General features: G+C 41.9%; 1 protein-coding gene across 9 annotated transcripts in view; it reads right to left on the bottom strand.

Moving 5' to 3' along the window:
• The window catches only part of TP53BP2 (tumor protein p53 binding protein 2), a 67665-nt gene extending 44569 nt beyond the window's left edge, over window positions 1-23096 (bottom strand). For 6 of the 9 annotated variants that reach the window (XM_008985152.6, XM_035281510.3, XM_035281511.3 and 3 more), the window contains exon 1: window positions 22820-23096. In XM_008985152.6, coding sequence (XP_008983400.5) covers window positions 22820-22846 — 27 coding nt within the window. In that variant the 5' untranslated portion in view covers window positions 22847-23096. Of the gene's footprint in view, window positions 1-7798; window positions 7917-22477; window positions 22752-22819 lie in introns of those variants that run through there. The other 3 variants (XM_078356444.1, XM_078356445.1, XM_078356446.1) reach the window with 2 other exon arrangements.
• Between the last annotated feature and the right edge of the window lie 702 nt (window positions 23097-23798).

Genomic DNA, 23798 nt, shown 5'->3' with positions numbered 1-23798 from the left:
TGTATCAGGATTAAAAAATAAGAATAATCTGAAAGAGTTACCTCGCAGTGAGAATATATCCTGTGAAAATAATTCCAATCACAGAAAGAGAATGCATAAGCTATGGAACATAAACTTGACAGACAAGTTTCGTTTTTTAAAACCACTAATGAAACTATGCTAAGCACTGGGAAAAGTTTGGGTTTTAAGACTGCAAAAAAGCAAAATAATTAGGATATACACTATGACCACAACATGAGGACCTCATACAGCAGTCAGAAATCCTGCCAACAGTCATACAACTCCCCTTCCAGCTTACATGTCTCTGCCCATTGCCCAAAATGGAGAAAGCTGCACTAAGATGTTATTTGCAAAAAGGCAGCGCCTGATTAGGGACTATGATTGGAAACTGGCTAAGACATCTGACTCGGTGCCTCTAGATTTGGTCAGAGTAAAAGGAGATATGCATGACAGAAAGAGTGACCCCTTGCACTCAAGCCAGTCCAAGTCTCCACATTCTGCAACGAAAGCTGTTAACTCACATGAACATGTGTAACAGAAAAATTAAAACAGTGAACACCGTCGGAACAATTTTTCTCATGGAAGAAAAACCCTGTAGACTTTCCCAGTATGATCTCAGAAGCTTTCAAGCTAATTATCTCAGGTTTTTCACATTCTGACTACATAAAATAAAAGTACATAGTTCTAGGCTTCAACTTAGCCAACAAGACAGCACTCAAAATTATTACACAAAAATCATAAATCCTTGACTAAATCATTGAAAAACAAACAAAGATTAACAAAGCACAGAATTACACTCGTATGTTGCTCCCAAAGTATACAGCATATTCGGTGGAGACAAATAATGTACACTTTAGCATTAAATACTACTTCGCCATACTCCCTATCAACGCCAAAACTTTCCTTGAAGTTTATCACTTCAAAAATAGTAACTTTTCATTGTAAATATGAGGCTTAGAGGCGTTAAGTTACAGAAATACTGGAAATACAGAGAATATCTAAACACACACCCCATCAGCAAATAAAAGCGTATTATTTGAGATAGCAACTTATCTCTGTAAACTTCATCTTTCAGACACATTATCTCATAAACTTACATCAACTGTCAGATAAACAGGAGGTGTTATTTTCTCTTTATAAATGAAGAAAAAGACTCAGATAAGTGATCCACTTGTCTACTGAAATGAGAAGGTCAGGGCACAGTTCTGTTCTTCTGATCTATCCTTTATTCTTTAACCTATCCTTTATAGAAAGAAAATATTAGGAAATGCTCCATTTAACCACAGTTACCCAGATTTAACAGCAATCTGATCTTTTACCTTCTGGAAAACCAACAGCTTCATTTATTTAGAAGTATAATTAAAAATAAGAATGATGACAGATGTGTTCTATTTATAGTGACTTTTCCCACAGGGTTAACAATGGAATGAATAGTAAGTATATGAGTTGACCTCATTTCCACCTGTCATGTATGGAGATCAGCTCAGTGGTGATTTTCGTAACTGTACTGCAGTTCGCGATGCTGGGCCAGCAACATATTTCTGTCGATTCTCAGGCAGGGGCTCTGGTTCAAACTCCAGATTTCCTCATAATTAGTTAGCCTACCTTCGGTAAGTAATGTCACATCTCGGAAACTCAGCCTCCTCATCTTCAAAATGAGTCTTTAAGTTCCCTAACAACCATGTGTTTACCTATGTAAGGAACGTGTACAGCCTGCACATGTATCCTGGAACTTAAAATTAATTAAATTACTTTTTTTAAAATAAAGTTCCCCAAAATTTATTATATAGTAAAGGTTTACTAGGTACCACAGTAAAAGTCAACATTTTTACAGTAGCCTACAAGGTCACGCATGATCTGGCCCCCATTTCCTTCTAATTCCCCTCACTCTTTGCTCCACCCACGTCCTCTCTGCTGCTCATCAGACACATCAGGCATGTTCCCACCTGGGAGTCTCTGTACTTGCTGTTCTTCTATTTGGAATGCCCTTCTTTGTATACCAGCTAACTGTCACTTCCTCATCTCTGTCACGCCTTTACTCAGATGTCACCCTCTCAGTGAAGCCTTACCTAGCAACCCCACCTAGAATTCCAAAACCACACACACACACACCCCTTAGCCCACTCTTCTGCTTACTTCCCTCCTTAGCACAGTCACTAGCATGCCATGTTATATTTATTTAACTCATTTTCATTATCTGCCTTTCCTACTTGAATGTAAGCTCACACAAAGGTTCTGTCTTTGCTCAGTGTTGTATCCTCAGCACCTAGAACTGCGCCTGGTATGTAACAAACACACACTAAGTATTAAATCCTGTAAATGTAATTTCGTTTTACAGATGAAGACACTGAAGCACAGAGGGATTTAAGTCACTCGCCCAGGTCACACAGCTATTAAATGGCAAAACCAAGATCCAGCCCCTTCCTCAAGAGTATACAGGTCAAGACTCTCCTGAATCTGGACCACACAGTGCCACGTGTGTCACTGCCTCTAGCTTTGCCTTTTACAGTAACATTCTGCCCACAATCCATCATCTTACCTCTGATTTAGTTCACGGTCAGTTTTGCTGCAGGTAAACGGTATGGCATGTAGTGCATAGCACAGCTATATACTCTCACGTGAGAGTGTGTATCCTCTCATTTCTTCAGCTTACATCCTGCTATAGTCATTCTACTTCTGTTTCAACACGATTTTCATTCATTCAGTATTTATAGATCATCTACTGTATGGTCTCTGTTCCAATGTAGAAATAATATTTGCTAAACCGCAAGTACGGTGGGAACATGCCTGGTGTGTCTGATGGACAGCAAAGAGGATGCGGGTAGAGCACAGAGCGAGGGGGATTAGAAGGAAATGGGGGCCAGATCATGCACAACCTTGTAGGCTGCTGTAAAAATGTTGACTTTTAACTGTGGTACCTAGTAAACGTTTACAACACATAGTACAAAATTCAAAGAGAGAGAAAGAAAGCTGTATGGAGGACACAGACTACAGGGAGGAAGCCAAAAAAATAAACCCCTCAACCTGAATCCCTCCCTCTCATGTCCACCCACTACTCCCCACTGGACAAACCCAACTGCATGCCAGATGGCAAGGGAAGCGGCTGATGCAGCAGGGGGGAGGAAGGTGAAAAGTGAATGCTGAGGGGCAAACAAAAGACACCCAGCCACGGGAGCCCTCTTCTCCATACTATGCAGTCAGAGGGCTCCTGAGCAACCCAGCAACCATCTAAAGGAAGCGAGGACACAGCCAGCTGGGAGAAGAATGTGCCAAGCGGAGGACAAGGATCCATCAGAGGAGCCTGAGAAAGAGCCACCAAAAAAGACAGGAAGTAGTCCAGAAGACTGTGGGACACCAGAAACCAAGCGAAGAAAGTGTGTGAGGGAGGAAGATGCAAAAGCGTACAATCAGATTTAGCAAGATGGAGGCTGCTGACTGCCTTGACCAGCAGCACTGAGTCACGGGGATAAGGGCCTGAGGGAAGGAAGCAGAGGCACAGTACCGACAACTAGTTCTTCCAGCGTGTTCTGCCCTAACCGAAGGCAGAGAAAATGGGGCCATCTAGGGAAGGAGACACAGGGTCAAAGGAGTGTTCTGCTTTTATCTCAAGATGAAAGTTTTTAGAGATCATTTTAATTGACAGGAATGACCTAGTAGAGAGAGAAAATGGTGCTGATGAAACTAATGACATAAGTATGTCCTCAAGTTATAAAAGTTATCTTTTCCAACATATATCAATTTCCTTTTCCTTCCTTTACTTGGAAAAACAAAAAAAATTGAAAAATAATCAAAAGAGAGGCTGGTCTCACTAGCCTATCATGTTAACATGAAAAAATGCAGGCACACATGTTCTTTATACTGCTACTGCCCTTTTATCTGTGTTTTACAAATTTACTGTATTACAAAATAAAAGAATTATTCAAAAAGTAATTGAATTTTCTGACTAATAAAAAAACAAAATGAATTCATTTGTTTCATTTTGGTGAAGGAGTTTTTATCAGCATGTTGAAATTTTTACTTAGAAAAGAAATTTTAGGCTACTCTATCAACTACGTCCTTCAGAAAACAATTCTGGCCTAGAATCCACAATTTTTAAAGATAAAAAATAAAACTGGTAAATCTAAGCAGTTTCCTGCATCTAATACCAAAATATTTTTTAAGGCAATGAACAAAACATGAAACTTAAAAATATTTCAGTTATACATGTTTGTTTTGTTATAAAACAGTGCTCACTGTACCCTATTATGCATACCATCTACAGGCACAGAAAAAAGCCTGAAACGATATTCACCAAACTAACAGCAGCTATGCCCTGGTGGTGGGGTGACTAAGTGAAGTTTTAGAAACTTACCTATGCTTAAATTTTCTAGAATGTACCACTTGCACAATAAAATGGATTTTTTAAGCAATCAATGATGAAAATAAGATAAACGTTTTTAGTCACACACATTGTGCCTTCCCTAGATCCTTACTGTGAGATACGGAAGGCAAGTATCCCTGGATCCTTACTGTGAGATACGGAAGGCAAGTATCCCTGGATCCTTACTGTGAGATACGGAAGGCAAGTATCCCTGGATCCTTACTGTGAGATACGGAAGGCAAGTATCCCTGGATCCTTACTGCGAGATACGGAAGGCAAGTATCCCTGGATCCTTACTGTGAGATATGGAAGGCAAGTATCTGTCGCGAGTGCTTTTCTTAGGTCACTATCTTGCCTCAACTTTAGTCAGGAATGATTAAAAATAAGCAATTAAGAAGCATATCTTAGAAGTCCACCATATAGGCCTGATACAGTGGCTCATGCCTGTAATTCCAGCACTCTGGGAGGCCGAGGAGGTCAGGAGTTCCAGCCTGGCCAACATGATGAAACCCTGCCTCTACTAAAAAATACAAAAATTAGCTGGACGTGGTGGCTTGCATCTGTAATCCCAGCTACTCGGGAGGCTGAGGCAAGAGAATCACTTCAACCCTGGAGGCAGAGGTTACAGTGAGCTGAGATTACGCCCCTGCACTCCAGCCTGGGCGACAGAGCATGACTATGACTCCATCTCAAAACAAAAAAAAAGGAAGAAAGAAAGTCCACTATATTAGAATGGAATATTATTCAGCCATCAAAAGGAATGAGGTACTGATACACACTACAGCATGGATAAACCTTGAAAACATGCTAAGTGACAGAGGCCAGACATCAAAGACCACATAGCATATAATTCCATGTGTATGAAATGTCTAGAATATGTAAATCTATACAGACAAAAAGTGGATGAATAATTGCCATGGGCCGAGGAGAGAGGGAGTAGGGAGTAACTGCTAAAAGCATGGGGTTTCTTTCTGGGGCAATGAAAATGTTCTAGAATTACTGGTGATAGTAGCACAACCTTGTGAATATACTAAAAACCACTGAATTGTACATTTTATATGAGTGAAATTTATGGTATACAACACCTTTTTAAAAAATATGTTATGAATATAACACCTTAAAAAAAAAGCCCACTGTATGCTTAGTATATGAGAAATACAAAAATCTCTCAGGCCAGGCCTGGTGGCTCACACCTAAAATCCCAGCACTTTGAGAGGCCAAGGCAGGGGGATCACTTGAGCCCAGGAATTTGAGACCAGACCAGCCAGGGTAACATGATAAAACCCTGTCTCTACAAAAAATTAGCCAAGAGTGGTAGCACATACCTATAGTCCCAGCTACCTGGGAGGCTGGGGTGGGAAGATCACCTGAGTCCAGGAGGTCAAGGCTGCAGTGAGCTGTGATCCCACCACTTCATGCCAACGTGGACATCAGAGTGAAACCCTGTCTCAAATTTTTTTTAAATATAAAAATATATATTTATATACATATAAAAATACAAAAGAGAACAATTTAATACTCTATTACATCAATGAGAATTTGGGAAAAATGGAAATTCAGAAATGAAAAGGATGATCATGACCTGAGGTAGGTGAGGTTTCAGCAAACAGGCATAAATTAATAGTAAGCATAAAGAACTAATGTTTTTAAATTATCTGTCATAACTTTACTTCCAAAATGCCTTCTCCTGACACTGTATGTTTTTTAAATACCATATTCTCAAGAAAATAAGATGACTTCATTAGCTCCTTTCCCATAAGGAAGCAAGCAAAATGGGGTTCCCTAGAGTTAAAGCCTCTGGGAAGCTGTTATGAGAAATCTGACTATTCTCATTAAATCAAGTTATAATCCTGCCAACTTTTGAGGTAAACTGTTTTCATCATAACGAGTGCAGCAATAATCAGGTCAAAACAAAACAGCTGTTACAGATTTACCCCTATTACAAGGACAACAAATTGCTGGGACATCTGAAAAGGCTCGTGGCATCTTGCTTAGCTGGTAACAGTGTGTACTTGTTCTTGCCCAGGTAGAAAAAGTATTAGATCAGCCCTTCTTGGTGACCACATACAAATTAAAATGCTAACTTCCTCTGAACTTAGAAATCAGGAACATCATTGTTTATAGTAGGAACCACAAAGAGAACATTAATCAATATAACAATAAACTCTAAAGCATATTTAAGAGCAGAAGATATAAGTGACAAATCCCACAAGACAATATAAATACAAAGACATGCAGGGAAGTAAGTATTACTTAAAACAATGAGGTACCACTTAACAGCTACAGGTTGAGTACCACCTATATGAAACACTTGGGACCAGAAGTGTCTCATATTTCAGAACATTTCGGATTTTAGAATATTTAGATAACCAGTTGAGCATCCCTAATCCAAATATCCAAAATCCAAAACACACCAATGTGCATTTCCTGTGAGTATCATGTAGACACTCAGAAAGTTTTCAATTTTGGAGCATTTCAGATTTCAGATTTTTAGATGAGGGATGCCTAACCTGTATTAAATTGCCTTCAATTAAAAGACAAGATCCAACATAGATGAGGTTGTACAAAAGTTATTTACTCAAAGATACTATAAATTGTTAAAAATCCTATTTGAAAAGTAAAATATAAACCATGTATCAAAAGCCACAGCATTACGTATATCTCCTGACCTTACTCCTGGGAATTTATCTTAAAAAAAAAATTGAAATGAAGAAAAACTCTAAATGCCTGAAAATTTTCACTACAGCGTGGGGTCTATATGTAGTAAGATGAAAAACTAAATATCCAACAACATGGAAAAGTCTTGCCAGGCGGAGTGGCTCACGTCTGTAATCCCAGCACTTTGGGAGGCCAAGGCAGGTGGATCACCTGAGGTCAGGAGTTCGAAACCAGCCTGACCAACATGGAGAAACCCAGTCTCCACTAAAAATACAAAATTAGCCAGGCATGGTGGTTGGTGCATGCCTGTAATCCCAGCTACTCAGGAGACTGAGGTAGGAGAACTGCTTGAACCCATGAGGCAGAGGTTGCAGTAAGCCAAGATCGCACCAATGCATTCCAATCTGGGCAGTAAGAGTGAAACTCCATCTCGAAAAAAAAGAAAAAGAACAATCTTTAAACGGGAAAAAGTTAAGTAAATTAAAATCATTTGCCAGAAGGATTATGACCCAGCCACCAACTCCTGTAAGTATAAACAGAGTGTTAGAAATGTTAAGAAAAGCTTATAAACAGAACAATACTAAGTTTTTTTAACCATAAAAATATATGTACCATCTTGGCAGGCATGGTGGCTCCTGCCTGTAATCTCAGTACTTTGGGAGGCTGAGGTGGAAGGATCACTTCAGGCCAGGAGTTAGAGGCCAGCCTGGGCAACATTATAAGACCCCATTTCCCCATTTCTATTTAAAAAAAAAAAAAGCTGGGTATAGTGGCATGTACCTGTAGTCCTTGCTACTCAGTAGGCTGAGGTGGGAGGATCATCTGACCCCAGGAATTCAAGGTTACAGTGAGCTATGATTGCGACATTGCACTCCAGTCTGGGCAACAGAGCAAGACACTGTCTCAAAAAAAAAAAAAAAAGTAAAAATGACACTGACACACACACACACACACACACACACACACACTGACCTGTATGAAATACACAGAAAATCAGTGACATCAGGGACAAGATATCACTTTTAAATTTTTATAATCTCAACAGTAAAATATTTTTACAATTTACAACTTAAAAATATACTTAATACAGTGCAGTGGTGTTTACAACTAATTGATCACAACCAGTTACAGATTTCTTTGTTCCTTCTCCACTCCCACTGCTTCACTTGAGTAGCCTAAAAATATATACACTTAATACAAACTGGGATAAAAGAGCATGAAAATATTTCATTAAAAATGGTCAATGTGATTACAACTTTCTACCTCCTACAGTCATCTATCTCAAGAGGAGGAAAGTTCAGGGAAAGGTTAAAAAAAAAACACTGTGTTAAATTGTGCCAGATCACTTACAGACACACTGCACAGTAATTCATATCAGTCATAACCAAATGAAGATTTGCCCTTCCAAAAACTCAGTCACAGATAAGTTTCATTTAAAAAGAATGGGTCATAGATTTAAGAGTCCTGTGTTTATAGAGCATGTATGTACTGTAACCATGATGTTATGCTATCAACATAAGAACGACTAAATTCAAAGAGGAACTATTTCAGATTAAAATTCAAAAGACTTTTCTAAAAGGAAATTTTTTTAAAAATGATAGGGCATTTACAAGAAATTTACTTTGAGTCAGAGACTAATGTTTATTTATTTGATTCAGAAAATCATGTGAAGTTCCACAGAAAGAAGAAAGGAACTAAGAGTATAAGATCTTCCCTGTCACCAAAGGGAAATGAAATTCTACAATAGCACCTTCAGAGTTTTGATTTATAAACTCAAATCCTTCAAGTTTACCTAAGAGGAAAAAAGAGAAAATTATGAAATGAACAATCTGTAACAAGAGTGACATAAATCCTCCCCAAATTTTGTAACTCAAAGGAAATGCCACAGGAATAGCCAGCCAGTTACGCTTTTAGAGAGATCAGGGGAAAATCCAAGTGGTTTCTGTGTTTCACAATTCCTCTGTAGAAAGATACGTGTAAACTATTACTTCAGTTTCTACATTTTGTTGTACCCCTCCTGAAGGAAGGCCCAAAACTATTTTTTGTAAGAGGAGGATGCCACTAGGCTTTCTATAAACCAGTCAAACAAAAACACCTCTCCCAACACTGCGATACAGAGCAGGGATTTAATTAAGACATAACCAAAGTTTCTTTCAAACTCACACAGCCATACAGCCCAACCATGGCTTCTAACACTGGATGGGGTTTAGAAAGGAGATGCAGACCATTCCAGTCTTCAAGGATATCCTGCCTGTCTCTGCACAGACCTGGAGCTCTGCTCCAGTGCTCACTGTGCCAGCTGGGACTGCACACCAAGGGCACTGGTAAGCTTGGCTCCCTAATTCAGACATGATGCACCCTAGCTGTGGCTAGGCTGCCAGTCTTCTGCAGGAAGTGTGCTGCTCAACTACCCCAGCCTGTGCTGTCCTTCCTCGTCTCCCCAATATCTGAGTAGGCAACCCACAGGGGTGTCTGTGGAACCTTCCTCAGGAGCCACAGGGACAGTACATCTTTGAGTCCTTTCCCACAAAGAGCACTCTCTACCTCCCTGATGATGGGTCCCAATCTTATTAGAGTTATCAGTGAATCACTGCTTACAAAGGCCATTTGTGATTTTCTTAGCTGTTTCTCCAGCGTCTACTCTTGGAGCCATTAAACGGCTTTTAAAAATCTTCATCAATTACCGTGAGTTATGTATACCAATGTTCAATTAAGGCTCAATGATATTAAACCTACTTCTACACTAAGTGTACTACTTTTTATCACGGCATATTTTTAACATCAACCCATCAGTTGCTATCAGTTACATCTGATTTTACTTAAAGCAAAACTATAAAATCATATTCAAAGGACTTTTTTACATCATAACTATTCTTTTGCTCACTTACAGCATGCCAGAATTCAGAACTCAATAACATGTAAAGTCTCAGTATCAATTCAAACAATATTCTGTTAAAAAAGTTAATCACGTATGGTCTATCCTGACCATCCATTCAATAACATCTGGAGCACACAATCATATTCTGAAATAATCAACATTCTGGAAGAAAATTGATATAGCAAATATGAAATGGCTGATTTTAAAAAGTTCATAAAGTAGCCTGCTGGTCATAGATTCTGGTAAGAGAACCACTTCATATACATAAACAGGTAACAGGGACCTCTACATAGAAAGTTACGGGAGTGATATCCTATCAAAGCCAGCCATGCCAAAGAATGCCTGCCCCTCAATTCTAACTTCTTGCTGACTTCAACAAGAAGTTTCATTCATTCACCCGTTAGTACTTACTAAGCACCTACTAAGAAAGCACAGTTAAAACAAAAGGAACACAGTGATCAAAAAAAGCTTGCCTTCTTTAGGGCAGAGACGAGACACTGGTAACACACAAATGAGACAGTATATAAAGTGATACGATGAAGAATTATGGAAGTAAATGAGGGGAAGATGGCTAATCATGATCAAGAAAGACACCTCAGGGTGAAGGGGGCTTTTGAGCTGCGACTAAAGAAGCCACAGCCACTTAAAACATCTGAAGGAAGACATTTCATCAAAAGCCCTGAGGTGGCAATGAACTTGGACTATTCTACAACCAGAAAAAAAGGCCAGCACATCAGGAATACAGACTGGTATCAATGAGGGCAGAGAGGGAACTGGGGGCTAGCTCATGGAAAGCCTTGTAGGTCAACAGTAAGGAGCGTGGACTTTGTTGCAAGAGAAAAGTCACTAGAGTAGTGATTTGCAACATGCAATTCCCAGACAAATAGCATCAGCATCACCTGGGAACTTGTCAGAAATATAAAGTCCCAGGCCCTGCTCCACACCTCCGGATTCAGAAACCCTAGAGATGAGACCAAGTACTCACACCTAAGTTCAAGAACCACTGCATTAGAGGGATTTGAGCAGGGAAGTAACATGAAGCTAGGTTTCTGAGTAATTTGCTGTAAATAATGTAGAGTATTGATTTTACTAGGAGAAAACAGCAGTGTATATTAATCTATATAGTATATATTAATTATAATACCAGTAGTTAACCCAATGACAATATCAATACATTATAATCCATATACACTGGTATTTATTTTTGCATATTTTAAATTTCAGGGAATTCCATTTCAATTACAAGAAATATTAAGACGTAAAACTTATTTTAAATTATCTACTCCACAGTTATAGCCTTAAGTCACCAAATGAGAAATCTAAAATAGCCACACTTTCCTCACTTCTCTCCCCAGAGTAGCTCACCTGATTCCTACACTGTCTTGTAGCGCCAATGTCATCCCCATCCTTCTAGAATAACTCATAGACCATAAAACTTCCTCCAATCCATACGTCCCTACCCACGCACCCACCTCCAACCAGAAGTAAATGTTCTCTTCGCTTCTCTGACAACCATTCACACTACAGTTGTTTGTATTCCTGTCTTATCTATCCTACTGGTCTATACCTTTCTTTACGACACAGGTTTTGGTTCCTAAATGCTTCCTCCCTGGTTTTTCTACTCCTACATTATACCTCACTCCCCAAAAAACTCTGTCAGATCTCACACAAAGCAAATCCGCAATACACATTTGTCGAACTGAACGGACACTGTGTTGCAGGGATTCAAAGTTCCACAAAGATAGGAAAGCTAACAGGAGACAAGAACATGACAAAGAGTATGTGCACATCATGAAATGTTCATCTACAAATGGTATTACTTCACAGTGAACGCTTTCAAAGACAGACAATGTCTCAAAGAATTCCGCTCAAGTTAAACTAAGAAACCTTTTCTCTTCCTTCAACTACACCTGAAGCTGAATCTAGATAGGTTTCAAATTCTGAATGTATCCTCTAAAGCAACTCATCTTAGGCTACTCTGCTTCAATATCTATCATAAACAATCAACATATAAAGCAAAAGAACAAACACATTTAGTTAATTCCTCCCCAGCTCCAACTATTTATAAGTTTAGTGTTGGTATGCTTCCTTCTAAACTGAGCATTGTTGTTTGTCAGGCATTTGTCATATTTTATGTAAAGGTGCCGTTACAGATTTCACTTTATTTTGTACTTTTACTCACTGAGCACTACATTTTTAAAATCTATCTGTGATGATCTAACTACAACCAATCCATTGCTTCTAATTATTTCTTTCCTACCTCCCACTTGGCTATGGAAGTATAGGCAACAACTACACTCACCAAAGAAAATCCAAAATAAGAATATTCATTCATCTATTAACTCAAACAATATGTTTTAAATCCCTACAGCATGCCGAACACTGTGCTAAGTGCTGGAAATGCAAAGCTGAAAAGGCATGGTCCACGTCCTCACGAGCTTATGGAACAATGAAGAAGCACTGCAAACAATGAAAAGAGTGCAATGCTGAGAAATGAGAACTTCCTGGTGAAAGCACATTTAAAGCATTTAAAGTCCAGCGAGAACACAAAAACAATCACCGCAAGCAGTGGAAAAGGGCATTACTTCACACAAGTACTATTAAGCTGAAACCGTAGGATGAGCACGACAAGCAGGAAGAGGCCCATCTAGGCAGACAAACATGGTGTATAAAGACACAGGAAACTGTGCACGCCCTCGCAATTATAATCCTGGAACTGCTGAAGCATGGAGGTGGGAGGCAAGGCAGAACAAATAAGAAGACATGGGTTAATTCCTAACCCACAAGCCACGACTGTGCTGCATAAACTTTCAATGCACAAGATTTGTTTTACACACACGCTGTTATGGCAAAGTCCGATAGAGTGGAGAAAGTCATGGAGAGCAATACTCAAGAGTGGAGAGCAATATGCAACGGGGTACAACTTGCTGTGAGCAAGAGGAAAAGCAATTCCAAAGGAAAGCCGAAGGAACCGCATGATGACGGGATGCTCGTCGGCACAGCGCAAGGCGCTCCCACTACTGTGCCACAGCCGGTGCTTTACTTTAATAGCTGACTTGGTGTTTCCAGTCTTTCAATCACTTCCATTATGCAGCTAAAATTTCTGAAATGGAAATGTATCAATGACACAAAAAGGCTGAAATCCACTGGGCTAGAAAATAAAGGAACTTTCTTTTTTTTTTTTTTTAGTAGAGACAGGGTTTCGCCATGTTGGCCAGGATGATCTCAATCCCTTGACCTCGTGATCCTCCCACCTTGGCCTCCCAAAGTGCTGGGATTACAAGCATGAGCCACCGCGCCTGGCGAAAATAAAGAAACTTTCTATCTGACTAAAGAGTTTATATATTTTATGCCGTAAGGAACAGAGGTCAGACTTGAAGAGTTCTGGTGAGGGAAGAAACACACTGCTGTTTCAGAAACACCAGCAGGGCAGAAGTGCGTTAAACGGACTGACGGGGCAGGAAACAGAAAAGGTAAGAAAATAGATAAGGAGAGCATTACAACAGTCCAGGCCGGAGGGGACTGAAGCCAAACAGGTGCCCCAGGGATCTGTGTGCCCTGGTGACTCAACAGCTCCAGAAGACCGAAGACAGGAAGGAAAGCAGGATAAAAGCCCAGGTCTCTGGCTTCTTTTTTTTTTTTTTTTTTTTGAGACGGAGTTTCGCTCTTGTTACCCAGGCTGGAGTGCAATGGCGCGATCTCGGCTCACCGCAATCTCCGCCTCCTGGGTTCAGGCAATTCTCCTGCCTCAGCCTCCTGAGTAGCTGGGATTACAGGCACACGCCACCATGCCCAGCTGAGTTTTTGTATTTTTAGTAGAGACGGGGTTTCACCATGTTGACCGAGATGGTCTTGATCTCTTGACCTCGTGATCCACCCGCCTCAGCCTCCCAAAGTGCTGGGATTACAGGCTGTGAGCCACCGTGCCCGGCCCCATCTCTGGCTTCTAAAAGCCAACAAGCAAAACCTACCAGAGAAAGATCCTATCTACCTTTAAAATAAAAGCATTATCCAAAATAGATGCCCCCACACACCTTTTCAGGAAATTAACAAAATTTTTGAAAATTACCTACATATCACAAACTAAGCAATTATCTAGATCTCATTGTAATCCAGAAAACACTGGCATGAAGAGACCATTTCTAGAATTAAAGTCAACTCTGACTTGATTTTCCTAGATCACTGGCTACTTTATGTCACAACAATGAAGATACTATTTTTTTTTTTTTTATTAAAAAAAAAAAAGTCAAGGACCTTTTAGGTTGAAGCATCAGAAGCTTCCAGGGCACTCTGGTCATGTGGTCAAAAGTAAAGCTGTCCTGAAGCATTTTAGGACAGACTATGGCTTCCTTGAGAAATCTGATACACCCTACTCAGTTTTAATGAAACATGGTGACAGAAGGCTTTCTCTCAAGCCTAAATTTAAACTGCTCTGTGTAGCTCGTCAGAGCTCTCTGCTGATATAAAAAGTATGATTTCTCTTATGTCCCACAGTAAGAAGCTTGTGGATACAGAAGGGATCTTCCACTATTCCTGTCTTGTCTTTACTTCCAACCCTGAGTTAAGTGCTACTGTTTCTCTTTTCAACCCTGGAGCTTCTGAGGGTCACTAAAACAAGTTATTACAACAAGTAACAAACTCTTGAATGCCTTCACAACCAATTCTTACTGTCAGCTGGGCCTTGTGGCAAAAAAATTAAAACTAAAAAACGCCTTTCATGTATTTTCAGCAGCTTTCTGTAGACTTTCCTACTCTTCCCACCTTGCCCAATTCTTACACTCTGGCACCTCTAAGATCCACTGTCCACACAGCACGAGTGAGCTTTCCTAATCAATCAGGTTGTCATTTTTGCTAACTAAACCTCTTCTGTGGCTCCCACGTCCCTTCCCATGCCACATCCACCCTTCCCTCTGGCCCGTGAAAACATATATGCTGATAGGTCTTTTGCCTCAGCTCTTGCCATTCAGCCCTCTGCCCAGAAAGCCCTGCCCCGCCCCACCCTCCCAGCCTCCGATGCTTCCACCTGGCCTCTGCACCAGCCCCTAGTAATCAGGCCCACTTGAACTGTTCCACTTGCAAATTTTCACAGGACTAGCTCCTTCAAGTCTCAGCTGAAATGTCATTTCCTGACCATCCAATCTAAAGTAGCCATCTCAGTCACATTACCCTTCTTAAATCCCATTTAACTCTCATGTTTTCTGTTTATTTTCTGTCTCTCCCACTCAAATCCCCCACTAAGCACTATGAAAGAAAGGTAAGCTCCCTGAAAACTTCTTTCCTGCGTCCGTGGCATTTACAACCATGCCTGGAAATACAGAAGATGTTCACTAAGTATTTGTTGAGCAGATGTTATCCCCAAAAAACCATCCAAAAACAATCAAATGGTTAACAAGGGAGAATGAAGAGCAATGATTGAATGTGATTTCATTCAAAATCATCCCCTAATTTATTTCCAACAAAGGTACCCGACTACACTGAATTGCTGCTCCTTACTACACAGACAGCCCTGAAGCTGCAAGTGGAGACACTCGACTCCCAAGTGGACACTTCAAAGCTGTTGTTGCACCATTCGAGCAACTGGAAACGGTTGAATGACACCGGCCATCTGAGAGCAGACATTCAACACCCCTCACACAAAAGCTAATTATCACACCCCTTCTTTTTCCCTGCAGATGTGGAAGATCTGAGATCTCTATGGTAGTATTAGATAGAGGTGGGAAGAGGTAACCACCTCCACATCATTTGAAAGTTGTTAAGAGAACTATTTACCCATCTTCTCATCCAGTATGGATTTAAGTAAAGAGTTGTCTCCATTTCTCTTCTTCTACGTTAAAACTACAATAGAGTTATGCTTTGAAAAGCAATTTTTGGAGTTACCATTAGCCAAAAGAAAATCATTGACTGTTTGTCCTGTCAAACACATAAAAATATTCTAACCCAACCATTTGCCATCCTGAACAGAGCCTGTGTTTGCAGGCACACAGCTCAAGTCTCATGTCTACTAGTGATCAGAAACAAATTACTTAAACCCTTTGATCTTCAAATTCCTTAACTGTTGAATGAGAGTGGGAAGATCAACTTCAGAGTGCAGTAAGGGGATTAGATGAATGATGAACCTAAATCACCATACACAGCGTGAGGCATAGAAAGGGGGCTCCTCTTCATCCCTGCGAGGGAAGTCAGAGTGAAGCTTCCACTGCCCCTGCTTTTACGTACAAATTGTTCACTCCTGTGGAAGAACAGTAAATTGCCTTTATCATTTTTTGTTACCACAAGTAGTTTAAACTGTTTATCTATAATAGTTTCATTGTGGTTTTCTACTACTTTTCTATGCTTGTGCCTTAAAGGATTTTGGGTTGATGTGTTTGAAATTTAAATAAAGTAGTATTAAGTTATAAATTTGTTACCAGAAAAACAACTGAGGTATGTATTTCAAAAGCGAAAGCGTGGCCGGGTGCGGTGGCTCACACCTGTGTAATCCCAACACTTTGGAAGGCAGATTATTTCAGGTCAGATGTTCAAGACCGGCCTGGCCAACATAGTGAAATGCCATCTCTACTAAAAATAGAAAAAAAAATTTAGCTGGACATGGTGGCGCAGTCCTGTAATCCCCAACTATTCAGGAGGCTGCTGCAAGAGAATCGCTTGAGTGAGGCCAGCGGGCCCAGTGGGTCGAGGTTGCAGTGAGCTGAGATTGAACCACACTGCACTCCAGCCTGGGTGACAGAACGAGGCTCTGTCTCAAAAGAAAAAGTGAAAATTCAAATGAACGTATTCATCAAAAATCTGGTTCTATTATCATCCAAATAAATAATTTGTTTGCAAGTTTCTAAGTCTGTAAAACTACTTTTCCTGCCCACTATCTAAAAATGCTTAAAATTTGCATTTCTTTGATAAGATACGTTTACTTTGATAAGACAGGATACAAAGTGTTTTAAGAAATCACTGACTACTTAAAACTTAGTACTCCTAAAGGATCCCCAATGACCAAACTTCTTGGCTTGCCCCAATAAGACACAGAATTTTAATGTCTCACCTACCACTCCAATATAACAATACTTTTCATACACAGTCACATAACCTATGCTTTCTTTTTCCAATTACATCTGATTAACAAGAATGTTCTGTTCAGTACCTAACACACCATCAAAAAGCAAGTATTTAAATAATGTGTAACTCAAATGGCATGAGCTCAAAAGAACACTCTGGATTCCTAAACTTTTTTTGAGATGGAGTTTCACTCTTGTTACCCAGGCTGGAGTGCAATGGCGCGATCTCGGCTCACCGCAACCTCCACCTCCTGGGTTCAGGCAATTCTCCTGCCTCAGCCTCCTGAGTAGCTGGGATTACAGGAACGCGCCACCATGCCCAGCTAATTTTTTGTATCTTTAGTAGAGATGGGGTTACACCATGTTGACCAGGATGGTCTCGATCTCTTGATCGTCGTGATCCACCCGCCTCAGCCTCCCAAAGTGCTGGGATTACAGGCGTGAGCCACCGCGCCAGGCCTGGATTCCTAAACTTTTAAATCCTATTCTTATTCTGTGAGATCCTTGAGAAAGCTGGTGAGAGGTTTATAATACACGATGACAAATCATAAAAGCACTAGTATGCAGTTATCCTATCTGAGCTAAGGAGAGGCTAAATAACATGAGCTTCAAGAATACTCAGAGTTAACTTAGCTCTAGAACGACTTTTTAAAGAGTGCCACACACTGTGGTACATCACCAAAGAGATAAAGGTCTACAGCCTTCTTTAAAAGCTCCAGAAACTAAAGTTTTATTTTACTGTCTGCTGGGGCAGTGGAGATAAAGAGGGAGGGAACACAGTTCTTCCTAGAAGCAGTGTATGTGTAAATGACCCTCTATGTCTCTTCCAGATAAGTTCTCTTTTAATTGTTAAATATAAGAAGGTGTATGCTTGTGTAAATTTCTTTAATAAAGTCTAAATCTAGTTTCTCTGAAACAGGTACAAATACAGAAATTTTCAAACGTCTTTCAGCTTTTAATTAATATAGCTGAAGTCACGAGGCAACAAAACTAATGCAAATGAAATGTGAGATATTTTGCACATTTCTAAAAATAGATTATTTAACAGCCTTCGATAACTGTAATTCTATAAAGATAGGAACCTATCTTTAGGGACCTAATCTAAACTTTATTCTGGAATAAAGCCCGATCTAAGCTAACTTACTACACTATTACTCAAGCAAAAAGAATTCTTTCAGAACATGATAAAATCATATAAATAAAATGTTCCAGGCCAGGCGCAGTGGCTCACGCCTGTAATCACAGCACGCTGGGAGGCCAAAGCAGGTGGATCACCTGAGGTCGGGAGTTCAAGACCAGCCTGACCAACATGGTGAAAACTGGTCTCTAATAAAAATACAAAATTACTGCCAGGCGCAGTGGCTCACGCCTGTAATCCCAGCACTTTGGGACACGAGGTCAAGAGATCGAGACCATCCTAGTCAACATGGTGAAACCCCGTCTCTACTAAAGATACAAAATTAACTGGACATGGTGGGCGCGTGCCTGTAATCCCAGCTACTCAGGAGGCTGAGGCAGGAGAACTGCCTGAACCCAGGAGGGGGGGATTGCGGTGAGCCGAGATCGCGCCATTGCACTCCAGTCTGGGTAACAAGAGCGAAACTCTGTCTCAAAAAAAAGAAAATTAGCCAGGCGTGGTAGCGGGCATCTGTAATCCCAACTACTCAGGAGGCTGAGGCAGGAGAATCATTTGAACCCAGGAGGCAGAGGTTGCAGTGAGCCAAGATCGTGCCATTGCACTCTGGCCTGGGCAACGAGAGCGAAACTCCGTCTCAAAAAAAACCCCAGAATGTTCCAAATGCAAACTTGAAGATTTTTAGTTTCAAAACACAATTTAAGTTGTGTTTTGTGCAAATCTGTGCAAATAAAACCAGACCTTTGGAAATAACAATACAAGTATTTAAGCAAAAGTTAAGCTACTGGTCTGTGGCGCTGTACACTTTACACAGTTATGCTCAGAAATACACAAATTCTACTGACCAGGTGGTCAAACTGCTAAAGGAAATACTGTAATATCCCATTTCCCAGACCCTGGAAATCAGAAGCTCAAATTATATTTGCAGCATCATTAAATAACTAATTATGCCTCTGCAACACTGAAATATAAAATGCCATAAACTTAGAAATTAAACTATGATCACTTCAACTGAGCTTTTTTAAAATAAGCTATTATTTTCTTTAAAATATCTGTACAAGGGCTATATAATGACATCCGTTTGACTGCATTGTCATGCAGTAGCCACGAGGCATTTAGGTGGCTATTTAAGTCTAATTAAAGTTAACTTTTAAGTTCAGTTCTTCGTTCCCTTAACCACATTTGAAGCACAGTAGCCACATGTGGCTGATGACTGCCATACAGGACAGCACAGACACAGAGCATTTCCATTGCAGTTGGACATACATGCCAAATATACAGCATCTCCAACTACCAAGTGATAGGAAAAGTCAAGCCTTCTGGTTTTCCAGGTGGCACTGCCAAATACTGTGTAGTTTTGTAAATAACTTTCTTAAATTTATCATTTCAACAGCAGGTAAACACAAAAATTTTTATGAAACTATTAGCTGAAAAGAGCAGAGCGTAGCTTTTAGAGTTAGCCCAGCTCCTTCTTAAAAACACATTTTTGAAAAATAAATCAAAGAAAAAAACACATTTTTGAGTATAACACTTCACAAAATCAAAGTAATAAATAAGAGATATCTAATATAATTTTCAAATGACTAACAATTTTTGCTTTTGATAACTGCCTCCCTTTATTTGATATTCAAATTCAATGAGTGGATCACTAAAAAGCCAAACTCTCAAAGTGCAAATAATCTCTTCTTTAATCAGGAAAAAGAAGATGTCAAGTATGAAAGCATACCCAGTTTCTCCTCAGCAAGTTGTGGAAATATCACAGACCTACAGATACTAACAATGGCAGGTATCGGAAAGTGAGACTACTTATCACTCCCATTTCCACAGTACCCTGTCATTACCGCTACTGTGATTCTCCGAGCTTGCTATTTATTTTTAGTTAGCCTTCTAAAATACATCTTCTACTTTTGGTTTTGGATCCAATTATCACTTCATGTCCCACATAAAAGAAAACCACTTGATCCTGTACCATTTGGTGAGAAAACACATGAAAGCAATTTATTTGCACATTTTTAATAAAATACAGTCTAAATAGTAAACCATTATCTTCAGAATGCCTTTAAAAGCAAATCAAGGAATGTACCTAATGCCACAGAACTGTACACTTAAATACACTTAAAATAGTAAATTTTATTTTATGTGTATTTTACCACAATAAAAATACATCAAGACAACTGTCTAAATTCTGAAACTATCCATTTTTTCACATTAAATATGCTTTTCCTGATAAACTGGTTAGAATTTTTCAAAGTAATGTAACAAAATTTCATTAATGTTGGAATAAAAATCCAAGCATATTAAAAGCCAAAGATGAGAAATATATTTAAGAAAATAGGTTTAGGCCGGGTGTGGTAGCTCATGCCTATAATCCCAGCACTTTGGAAGGCCAAGGCGGGCAGATCACCTAAGGTCAGGAGTTCAAGACCAGCCTGACCAAAATGGAGAAACCCCATCTCTACTAAAAGTACAAAAATTAGCCGGGTGTGGCAGCACATGCCTGTATTCCCAGCTACTCGGGAGGCTGAGGCAGAAGAATTGCTTGAACCCAGGAGGCAGAGGTTGCAGTGAGCCGAGATCACTTCACTGCACTCCAGCCGGGGCAACAAAAGCAAAACTCTGTCTTAAAAAATAATAAGTTTTATTTTCAAATATCCAAAATATTACAGTATAAAGACACATATAAGGTTACTAAATGAAAAATTATTTCATATTTTTATACATAACAAATCTGAGAATCTCCAGTTTAACCAACACTGGAAATTCCCAGGCTTTTATCTAGCCCCTACTGCAAGCTAGACATTGTACTAATCACACTTCCTTCGTAAAAATAACTCTAATCCTCAAAACCACCCTAAGAGCTGAGTACTATTATCCTTATTTTACAGATGATGAAACTGAGGAGCAATTTTTTTAAGTGCCCACAGTCACTAAAGATAGTGGCTGAGCAATACTCAAGTGTTAGTATAACTTCAAAGCTGATGTATGTGCCACCAACCACACTGAGTCTGTGTTAGGATTCTGTTCTGACATCACAAAGGCAATCAGAGGAACCATATTGCTAAATTGGATTTACTCTCAAGAGCCACGTAACTTTTTATTAATTCGGCTAGACACCAGATACCTTGGTATGGTATCTCCAAAGGATATCCTGACATAAAACAAGCAAGAAACCATATAGCAACACCTGATTCTCTTGCTCCTAGTATTAGGAAAAATTCACAGACAATCAGTAAAAGTCTCAACAAAAAGAAATGTAAATCTAGGAAATAAACATCTTAACAGCAAAATCTATCACCCTTATCCATCGTCCATTATTTCAATATTGGGCATTCACACCACAACTTGACGTAATAACCAGGCATTAAACTAAAATAAGATGTATAATGCTATTAATACTTTCAAATTCCTTGAATCCTGGCAGGACGAAATATCCTAAACCATCTCAACCCAATTGGTAATTCTAGTGAACTGTTAAGTCGCCCCAATAAGTGAGCGTTTAGGATGCCCTCCATGACACAAGTAGGGGGCCAGCGGACAGCATATTATACTCCGTGTGACTGCAAGCTTATTCTTCACTCCATTCCGCAGACTTTATAAAAGTAAAAGCTGGCCGGGCGCGGTGGCTCACGCCTGTAATCCCAGCACTTTGGGAGGCTGAGGCGGGTGGATCACGAGGTCAAGAGATCGAGACCATCCTGGTCAACGAGGTGAAACCCCGTCTCTACTAAAAATACAAAAATCAGCTGGGCATGGTGATGCGTGCCTGTAGTCCCAGCTACTCGGGAGGCTGAGGCAGGAGAATTGCTTGAACCCAGTAGTCGGAGGTTGCGGTGAGCCGAGATCGTGCCATTGCACTCCAGTCTGGGTAACAACAGCGAAACTCCGTCTCAAAAAAAAAAAAGTAAAAGCTGTTTGTTTCTTTGTTTAAGCAAATGGAGCCATAAGCACGGAAAGCCTGCAAGACGTCCCGCTTCAGTGGGCGAGGTGCAAACAGAACTGCCACGAAGAAACTCGCTACTGAAGATTGCAGAAGCCACCGCAACCTTCCATTCCGCGATCGCTGAAGGACAGAGACATTTCAGAAATGTGTCAGACCTGCAGTTCACCCGTGGCCGGGAGCAGCCTGCGGAGCTCCTAAAGGAACACACTAATCCTTGCGGAGGTCCTGCCAGGGCGCCAGGCAAGTACGCTTTCCTGCGATCTAAAACTTCCTAGACTGCATTTACCAAAACCAGTTTCCACAAAGAGACAGGAGTGACTTGGCCGCTACTGAGGACGTCAGGATCGAAATTCAATTAACAACAAAGGCGCCGGTGCCAGTAACATGTTTCACTCCAGTAAAAAGTTAGAAGAAGAAAAAACAGACAAAGCAGGTTCCCAGGTCCCGTATTCTTGACCTTCAAGAACTTAAGGGAAGTCAAGAGCCAGTGGAACAGGAAAAGTTTGAGTGGCTGCTGAGCTCGCGGGGCTGGCCGGACTCCGGAGCAGCTGGGGAAAGCCGCTTCGCGGTCAGGGTCTCGCCGCGCCCCGCGCCGGCGGTGGGGGGAGCCCGGAGGATGGAACCTCCCCCTCCCGCAGCCCCGGAAAGGCTCAGAACGCCCCGAGCCCACGGCGCGGGCTCCGGACCGCAGGCTCGGGACCTGCGGCACCTTCCCTGACGCGCCCGAGGACGCGGACCAGCCCCCGCCCACGACCCCGCACGCTTCCGGGCCCGACGCCCAGGCCGCTCGCCCCCTTACCGGCATCATTTTGGACCCGAACCGCATGGAAGCGGGTGGCCAGACTGCGGCCCCGGCCAAGCGGAGGCGCCCCGGGGGTCGCGGGTGCGGGGGAGGGGAGCGGAGAGCGAGGCCGCCCGGACCTGTTGCGACGCGGCAGCGCGCGGGTCCGCAGGGCCCTCCGCGCGGGCTGAGGCGCCACCGAGCCCCGAGCCCAACCCCCCGGCCGGACCCCCTGACGCGGCTTTGTCTCCCCGACGCTCGCGACGGCCCGGGCTCCCTCCTCCGCTTCGAAACCAACTAATCCCGGGCCGGGCCCCAGCCGAGCCCGCGCCGGCTCCGCCCCCCGCTTGGACCCCGCCCGCGGCACGCCTGGAGGCCTGGGGGAGGGGAGGCCGCGGGAACGGAGGGGAGCGTGCGCGTGCGCGTGCGCGCGGCCCGGCGGCGTGGACAGGAGCGGCGGGAGCCGGCCGTCTTTTCTTTCTTCCCCTCGGACTGAAGTGCGGCCGGGGCGGCTGGAGCGCGCGCCCCCTAGCGGAGCCGGGGCAATTGGAAGGTGGCGCCTCAGGAAAACAGGGCTAGTGAAAAGCACGGAGCCGCGCCGCGGCTGCAGCCGTCCCCTCCTCGGCAGCTCCGAGTCGCGCGAGGCAGGGGACCCTTTGCCTTCAAACTGGACCCCTGAGGCTGGGCTCGTGGATGGGGTCCTCCCGCGGCCGCGCGGAGAGAGGCGGGCGGACCCCCGGGAAGGCCCGGGCGGCGAGGCGGAAACGACCCAACTCCCTGGAGGCGGCGGGGACCGACCCCGTCCCGACAAAATGGAGCTGCCCGTGTGGCTTCGGCCCGCGGCCGTTCCCCCAGCTCCTCGGTGACCCGGCTCTCGGCTTGTTCGCCTTTCCGCTCATTTGCCGCCGTGAACATTCTGACTTAAAACTCATGTGTTCCTTGCTGTGATGTTCACAACGTGCACCGCAGACTGGATAAAGGGGGACTTTTCTGTGCC

The sequence above is a fragment of the Callithrix jacchus genome, chromosome 19 (assembly GCF_049354715.1).
Source record: "Callithrix jacchus isolate 240 chromosome 19, calJac240_pri, whole genome shotgun sequence".
NCBI classification, from domain to species: domain Eukaryota; kingdom Metazoa; phylum Chordata; class Mammalia; order Primates; family Cebidae; genus Callithrix; species Callithrix jacchus.
The sequence above is the reverse complement of the archived record's forward strand: the minus strand, read 5'-3'. Positions and strand labels throughout refer to the sequence as shown.